Here is a 9230-nt window from a genome sequence, read left to right as displayed (position 1 = left end):
AGCAATTAGGGGTTCAGAGTCTTGCTCAAGGACTCTTCGACAGTAACTCATGGGGGAGCCCGGGATCGAACTTGTAACCTTCTGGTTGCCAAGTGGCCACTCTACCCCTGAGTCACTGCCTTGGCCTTGATAACGTCCCCATGTTCTCTTCTGCCTACAGTAGTTCCTGGCAAAACAGTTTTCAGACATGGGTGTTTTTGTTTAGGTCAGGGGTGTCAATTGGGTATGGCAGGGGTATGCAACTGCCATACCCTGGGTCCAGGGGAAAAATAAAAGCTACTTTTAAATTAGGGCTGGGATGCGATTAAAAAAAATAATCTAATTAATTACAGGCTCTGTGATTAATTAATCGCAATTAATCACATTTTAATCGCACATCGATATTTGACCTGAGAAGCATTTTTTTCAAGTAAAATACATTTTGTTCTATGAGTGAATCAATGAGTGAGTTTTTTAAATCTAAATTTCGCATCCACTGGGCCAAGCAAAGCGCTCTGATCGGCTACTTCTCCCTTTGCGTTTGTTGTCTCTTCTTGGTTGGTGCATCGCTATGATCGGTATGCCCGAAACTGAAGGTTCTGTGGTGCAAAAACTAAGTGCGATTAAAATGCGTATTTTTTTTTAATCGCGTTAATTTTCTGTAATTAATTAATCGCAATTAATCAGTTAAAGTCCCAGCCTTATTTTAAATATAAATCCACAAATGTCTCTTTGTCTATCTGTGCTGGTTATTATGTTGTTAAATTACAGTAAAATAACTACAAATGCAAAATTTTACAAAATGGTCACCTAAACAAGGTATTATAATTATATTCTCCACACTTGTATTCTCCCCATCTTGACAAAATGGTATATTCGAAGGTTCCGCAGGTCAGCTGCAATGCATTTTTTATTGTTAATTGTGGCACGTTTACTGATATGCCAAGTTTAGCTGCACTTGAACAACCGTTCCAGCTGCCATATCCAGCCCAAGAAACCGTAGAAACCTGTGTAAAAAACTGACAAAACTAGTTTTTTTTTTTTCTTTTTTTTTTCAGACATCGTGAAAATAGCCGATACATGCTCACAACGCCTCGCAGCGCGTGAGCTATTTTCACAATAGAACCGTGTTATACAAAATGTAATGCCTCTTTTCCATGAGGACTCCCATCTTTGCCATACCCTAGCTTTTGCTGAACTGACGCTACTGGTTTAGGTGCTAATTACTGCCTCTGCCTCCACGCCCCCATCTTCCAGTGACTCTGATTAATCCATGGATGAGCCTGTATAAAATGTAATAAATGTTTTACTCTGGGTTTGCACAAATGCTATTTCAATCAAATCATGCTTAACCATTAAATGATATCCATTATTCCATGGAATTTAAATCATTTTATTTGATGGCCTTGCTGCCCTGGCGTTTGGCAGAGTGACCTTACCCCTAAAATGAAGAAATTCCGGACCTGGTGCTTTCCTTGATACAAACTAGTTTCTCCAAGTAGACATCCTTCTGATTAAGAAGAGAACAAGGCTACATTGTTCCATGTTATTGTGAAAAATATATAAAAAACAAAATAAACATTGAGTCATAAAAAAAAAAGAAGAGAACAAGGCGGTAGACATTCACACAACTCTTTGATGGCTAAAACAATGCATTATAACATAAGAGGAAATCCAAACATTATCTATTTATTTATTTATCTTTTGACCCCTTCAGTCCAAGGTAAGACACACAGTGACATTGGGAATCATGCATAACAATGAGGAAATAAGAGACAGCTGACTTATTATAAGCGGTGCCTCTCACAAAGCCTACGCAAGACAACCCGCTCGCTGACCTTTTGTTTCATTCATCGCTTTGGTCAGACTGTATAAAAGAACACTGGAAATGTTAAGGTGTCAAGAGGAAGACCGTCCTGACAGAATGCTGACCGTCACAGGTAGGCCCTGCTAAAACTAAGGAAGATCAATAGACGTCATAGAATAGGCTAGATAAAGTAGGCAATCATAGTGATTATAGGATATGTTATGGTAGACGACTTAAGCATTTGGAGTAATATAATGACTTCATCTTAAATCACTTTAATTGCAGTGAGCAACAGAAATGTTGATTGCTGTGTGTCTTTCTTGTGTGTGAAACAGGGACGTGCTGGCCATTGGGAAAAGCGGGACAACTCCCAAATGGCCGGTCCATTCCTGGGCCGGTCCAGGCCGGCCATAAAAGAAAAATGGCCATCCCACAAAGTATAACTCATGTAATTGGCCCACTGGCTTGTCTCTCATGATCTGAAATGGCCAATCGTTGAGTAGCAGCAGCGCTATAGAGAGAGATCTCTCTCTCTCTCTCTATAGCGCTGAGTAGTAGCAGCCCACAGAGCCATCACATTGGCCTCACTGGCTTGTCTATCATCTGAATATCGGCCCACTACTCCCTAGCTTCCTTGACTACTCCTAGATGGTCTACATACAACATCATTAGACTCTTTATACCAGAAAAAAGATGAGACCTAAAGTCACAGTAACCGTTCATCGGTTAGTATTTGGGGCCTCGCGGCGCATCCGGAAGGCGAAAAAATCGCAATGAGGGCCTCTCCATCTCCTTTTCCCGGGCTGAATCAGGGGCCCAGTACGTCCCTGGTGTGAAAATCACTCTCCGTCTTAACTGTTCCATATGTCTTTCTACTGCAGATACATTACAGGTAGTCTGTAATATGATATTGTTACCTTGTATGTCCAAAACCTTTCCCTTTTCTCTTATTATTCATAAATTAAACATTAAACATTCTAAAATATAGCAAAATTGCATATCTACGAGCTCATAACAAGTCACATCGCGACATGTTGTGAGTGTGTAGGTTTGCTGTTTTCAATACTTTTGTGCAACAATCTTGAATGCTAGTTTTAAAATGATTTTGTGCGTGTGTGTTTGTTGTTCATGCGCGTGTACACATGCTTGCTGTGTGCTCAGTTCTGCCGGTGTGTGTGTGGGCCGTGCTCCTCTGGCCCTGTCTGCTCACCGCCAGCGTCCCGGCGGACTGCAAAGATGAGCAGGGCAGCTTCACCCGCTGCCCCTCCATCTCCCAGGAGAAACTTCTGGACCGAGTCATCCAGCACGCCGAGCTCATCTACCGCGTGTCGGAGGAATCCTGCTCTCTGTTTGTGAGTGTCATCCAAACAGGGGCGTCACAAGGGGAGTGGGGGAAGTGGGACTGAGTTACTAGGGCCCAAGGTGGAGGGTCCTTAACTATTTTATGCTTTGGCTATTGAAAAATAGCAGATATACAAGCTCACAGCGCGGCACCAAGTGCCACGCTGCGAGCTTGTAGATCTGCTGTTTTTGAAAAGTTGTGAAAATGTGTACAAATCTTTGAATATATGTATTTTTGATTTGTAACTCAAATTTTGCTTCATGGGGTGCCTGGAACTAAATATTTTGAGATGGGAAACATCGTTTTTTCAAAAAACCTTAGAAGGATTTGAAATATCACAAATCTTCACAATTTTTCAAAAATAGCAGATCTACAAGCTCTTGTAGATCTGCTATTTTTCAATAGTTAAAGCACAACATAATGCGTTCGCAGAGTAAATGGGTTAAACCCCCTCCCCCTATGAAGAACATTCATGGGGGGCCCGCAGTGAATCCTTGTACCCAGGGCCCAGAATTTGGTGCGACACCCCTGCATCCAAGCATCAACCCCACAGAGTGACTCCCCTGGCCCTTGTAGTTGACTCTACTGTATATGGCATGATCCATGAAAGTACACGTTATACAAGCGTACAAGTATAGGTGGGCCCCTCGGGGAGAAACAGAAACCATTTTCTTCCCATTTAGCTGCACAGGTTAGTATGAAACGACTTTCATTCGTGCCTGGAAAGAGAGGATTCACCTCAAACGCAATCTAATTTGGTAAAGATCCATAAGCTACTCATGGGTGGGTGGGGTGGGGGGTATTTTTATCTAATGCCATAGGGCATGAGAGATGGTCTGTTTTTATAAAATGTGAAATCAGCAGTTGAGAAAGCAGTGCCGTAAAAAGAGTCGGCCCTGAGGCAACCGTTGTACTGACAGCAGTGCACAATTTTATACTTGATTCTGGGGAAACTGTCTAATATGTAATATCACTTTTTTTATGTATGGGGCTAATAATATGAGTTGCCTCTATGAATCAGTTTGACTAATAATCCGATGAGCACGCACAATCTGTAGTGTTCAGCTAAATGTTTTATAATACATCGATGCCAAAAAGGGCATAAAACTAATAGAAATCAAGAGCAGTGTGGCAGTATTCTCAACTCTATTCTTGCTAATGAGTCAGACACACGCCCAATCACACACTGTACCTTGTATCTCCATGTTTCATATTTTAATGTTATTTCTTTCCCTCTATCAATTAGTGTCCTCCTATTTTACAACTCACAACGCATCGTGAGCCTGTAGCATCAATAGGCTCACAGACAGCGTAGATCGTCAATTCCTGCTATTTTAGAAACAGACACATTTTTTTTTTATGCTATTTTTTGTCTATAATGACATGCCCAAAATAGCAAGGTTGAAATGATCAACTCTGTTTAGAATTAGAAATATTTAATGAATGAGAAGCATTAACAAGAGCTTGTGATTAAATAATTGCTGCATTGGATCCACAGGAACACATGGGTTCATTTTCACATTTCCATTTCCGTTTTTACATTTCTAAACCGTATAAAAGGTTTCCGCCAGTCAGTGACGATATGATCCTCATCAACTACAGATTGTGCTGCCATGCTAACAGAACGACTCCGTGTTAGCCCTTTGTCAGAGAGCACGGCTGGCCAAAACGAACCGACAGCATATGTCAGATACCTTACATTTGTCATTTGCACTCGAATTCCTTGACATGATCAGAGTTCTCACTGACAGACTTTAAAAGTAATCTTCCCATCTCTCCTGGGAGAAAGAAATTATTTATTTAAGAAAGCGATGACAATGGAATTGTGTTACGAGCGTGAGATAGACTTCAATGGCGCTGGGCCAGACCCAGGTTTAGCATCTGCCTGTGTCGAGTCTCACTCGGCTCCTGGAGATCCAACGTGGCCTTTGAAAGGAGGCGATGCAGGGCTCGTTACCGAGGAGGAGACACTGTGGGAGGCCTAGCAGATGATGATAGAAAAGTACCACAAACTGCCGAGCGCGGCAGCTTACTGACAGACAGCTCTCAAGTGGCCACGGTTTCTGACGTGTACTTTGGCTTCTTCCTTGGCATGTGTGTGCGTGCGTGTGTGTGTGTGTGTGCGTGTGCGTGTGTGTGTGTGTGTGTGTGTGCGTGTGTGTGTGTGTGTGTGTGTGTGTGTGCGTGCGTGTGTATATAGGAGGAGTTGTTTGTTCCATTCCCCATGCGTGCCCAGAGGAACCAGGCTGCTTATGTGTGCATCACTAAAGCCTTCCCCGTCCCCAGCTCTAAGAATGAAATCCAGCAGATATCTGTAAGAACATGGCATGTGTGTGTGTGTATGTGTGTGCGTTTGTGTGCGTACACACGCATTTGTGTTTGCGTGTATGTACAGGTATGTGTGTACGTGTGTACGTCTGTGTGTGTGTGTGTGTGTGTGTGTGTGTGTGTGTGTGTGTGTGTGTGTGTGTGTGTGTGTGTGTGTGTGTGTGTGTGCGAGTGCGTGCGAGTGCGTGCGTGTGTGCGTGCGCGCGCAATTAAGTGTACATTTGTTTGCATCATTGTATGCATTTCGCAGCAGCGCGGGTGCTAAGTGCCCAAGCTTTGTTTTTTGCAATAATGGTCACTTAGTGTATGAGTGAGGCTTGCTGCCTCCAAGTCCCATCCCTCGTTAGCTGCAGACTGGCGTATGGTTTACACCAATTACACTAAAAAGGTCTCTGAATCTCATGAATACATATGTGACTCTGCAATTTGTTATATTTTTAAGCGTTGGCCCCGGTCTGTGCTGGGTCAGGTTTGGCCCTTGTCCAGTGGGATATACCCTGTTAGGCTAAAGGTTAGCCTGATCAGCAAACTGGAAACTACACAGCACTTATAGCTAAAGGCCAAAGGAAGATGATTTGGCTGATGTGAACTATAATTTCGATAATGAGAAGTTCTATAATTATAACCCTTCAACTCACAAATGCCAAGTGTAATGGCACAGGCAATTACTTGAAGACCTCCGTTTTAGCAATCTTGAAACTGCTAGCTGAACATTATCATCATCTGTCTAACGCTTGGCTCACGCTGTAAATGAGGAACGTTGCAATCAAATATACTACATGCCTGTTCCTTACTTTAGCTCGGCAATATATTTTATTACCTTGGTGAAATTATTACCTGATTTTTATGATTGGTACTTGCTTTCCATTCTGTACTGCTTAGGAGCATTTAAGCATATTCTCAGACTTTGCTCACTAAACGTGGCCCTTGAAATACCGTCAGAGAATATAATGTAATGCATGTACATTTCAGTCAAGCTAATAGCTCCCCATATCCATGTCAATTCTATTCATTACTAATGGGAAGATGCCAACTTGATAACCCTGGATGATGTAAATGCTTTTTACCCGCTCTCCTTCTTTCCTACAGTGAAGCTTGCTTTATACATGAAGGCATACATTATAAATAGCTCAGCGCAGTGGGGTCCGTCCCCAGCAAAAGCAGTTAAGCCATTTACTGAGGCTGATTCTAATGCCTTTTCTGAAAAACTTCAGAAATGTATTCAAAAATTACAAGAAATGGTGCTGCTATATAGGCCTACTGTATAGAGATGTGCCGATTGATCGGTGAGTGATCGTGATCGGCCGATTATGCCTCTATCGACTTTGATCTGTATCGGCTTTGCCGATCTACAAGCTAGATCAGCTATTTTCACAATATTTATTTGTGTAACTTTAGCTTCAACTACTACAAGTTGAATTGGATACTAAAGGACCTCAGCCTGCTATCTACTAATGTTTATACTTAATATACAATGTAAATGTTTTGTAAGAAGAATCATTGTAACACAATAAATAGAAGAATTTATGGATTTGACGATCGATCGGGAATATCGGTATCGGTAGATACTGATTCCAGTTGATCGGTGATTGGTATCGGCCCCAAAAATCGCAATCAGAGCATCTCTACTACTGTACATAGCAACAAAAAGGGTTTCCCGTCCTAAATGGGTTAACATAGCATAACATAACATAGCACAATAGGCCAAATTTTAACCATTTTATCCATTTATTATATGTTGGCTATTCAAAAACAGCAGATCCACAAGCTCACTCATCTGCTATGTTTGCTTTTTATTATTATTTTTACATAAATCTTCTCTTCTGGGGGTCCATCGCACAAAACCTTTTCGGAGAGGGGTCCACAGTCAAATACATATCATTTTGGGGGTCCTTGGCTTGTAAATGTTTGAGGGAGTAGTTACTGACTGTACATCACATCTCAGGGGGTAATTCTATCCCATGGCTGTGCAGGACAAATGGCTGCTCCACTCGGTGCTGATGCTGGTGCAGTCGTGGGTGGAGCCCCTAGTGTACCTGCAGACCACGCTGGATCGCTATGACGACGCCCCAGACATGCTGCTCAACAAGACCAAGTGGATGTCCGAGAAACTCGTCAGTCTGGAGCAAGGTGTGGTGGTCCTGATCCGCAAGGTAAAGGTCTGGGTTCACTTTAGCCTCTTCTTTTGGCGATCGGAAGAAAAAGAAGCCTGGGCGATCATGTTATGATCACTGTTGTAGGAAGTGTAGAATTTCCCTAACCAATCAGAGTGCAGAGAGCGTCGCACCAAATGTGTTGACGTCATGACGCAGCAGCGTTCTCTGCGCTGAGCAGAGGAGCAGAGGGGGGTGGGGGGAGGAGAACACATGCTATCGGCTGGAGACTTGCGGAGAGACTCGCCGCGCCCGCGCATCTGCCTACACTAAACTGTCCGTGTTAGGTTAGAGTGGGTTCACTTTATCCCATTTAGGCCTAGAATTATTGATTGCTTTAGCTATTGAAAAATAGCAGATCTACAAGCTCACAGCGCGGCACCGAGTCCGAGTGCCGCGCTGCGAGCTTGTAGATCTGCTATTTTTGAAAAAGTCGTGAAAATTTGTGTTATTTGTGAAAACTGAGTTAAACTAGTGAAAACAGCCGATTTACAAGCACAACCGCGAGGCATGGTGTGCTTGTAGATCTGCTGTTTTTACTGCTTTTGTGCAATGGCCTTGTATGGTGAAGCAGGGCTTTACTTCGCGAAAAAATATCAATCTAGAAAAACAATAATTTAAGTAATGCACCTATCAGTAAAAAAAAAAAAAAAAAACGTTTCTAAAACCTAAAAAATGCTAACTAGCTTCATGTATGGTCAATTCGTGTTACAATAGTGCTATTACTAATTGATTCATCTTCTAATCGGGTAAATTGATTAATCTGATTAACCACTCAAAGGGGAATACCACTCATTTTCAACTTTGAACTCATGAATATAGAGGGGGAAGGGGGGCATATCTTATGAAAACGTTTGGACAATATTGCCTTCCATGAGACATTTATGCTACTGTAATTTTGACGGACCGCTCCTACTGTACATCTGGCTTTGTCTGTATGTACAGTATGTATGTATGTCCGTCCCGCACCGTCCCGCATTGGCCAAGCTTCGCAGGATTAGTTCAATTAACTGTTGCAGCCCTATAGAGAATATCTCATTTTGGATGAGTGTAAAGCTGTGATAAACCAAGTTAGCATAATTACCCCATGTGCTCCTAGTGCCATCCATTATGTGTAATAATTCCAGATGCTGGATGAGGGCACGTTGACCATGACCTCTAACCAGCACAGCATGATCCAGTACGACCTGCAGCCAGACATGCTGGAGTCTGTCCTCAGGGACTACACCTCGCTCAGCTGCTTCAAGAAGGACGCGCACAAGATGGAGACCTTCCTCAAGCTCCTAAAATGCCGGCAGACCGACAAATACAACTGTGCCCTGTACTAGAAGTCTTTAACTATGCATGAAACTGTGAGACGGAACAAGCTGTGCAGTTCTTTTGTTTGGCTGTTTTCTACATTTTTTCCTTTCTTCTTTTTTTTCGAAATAATGCAGCATTTGGTTTTAGACTAATTTCCCTGTTGGGTGACCCCAGACTTTTAGCTGAGATATAACCATCGTGCCGTAGGCTCATTCGACCTTGCTTGCAGTACAGAACACTCTGTATTGATTGTTTTTCAAACACCTTCACAACACTAAGTAGGTATGATAGACCCCTGTTTCTACAGTATACTGCATTT

At 42.5% G+C, this 9230-nt stretch overlaps 1 protein-coding gene across 1 annotated transcript; it reads left to right on the top strand.

Moving 5' to 3' along the window:
• Positions 1-1903: 1903 nt before the first annotated feature.
• LOC308289967 (somatolactin-like) lies at positions 1904-8937 on the top strand (the record flags this gene model as incomplete). Its single annotated transcript, XM_080731747.1, has 5 exons — positions 1904-1919; positions 2948-3138; positions 5329-5442; positions 7430-7609; positions 8737-8937. The coding sequence occupies 5 exons, from the start codon at positions 1904-1906 to the stop codon at positions 8935-8937; spliced, it is 702 nt and encodes a 233-aa protein (XP_080587873.1).
• Between the last annotated feature and the right edge of the window lie 293 nt (positions 8938-9230).

This window comes from Nannobrachium achirus (genome assembly GCF_963921795.1).
Source record: "Nannobrachium achirus genome assembly, chromosome: 8".
Classification (NCBI taxonomy): domain Eukaryota; kingdom Metazoa; phylum Chordata; class Actinopteri; order Myctophiformes; family Myctophidae; genus Nannobrachium; species Nannobrachium achirus.
This window is presented reverse-complemented; position numbering and strand designations above follow the sequence as displayed.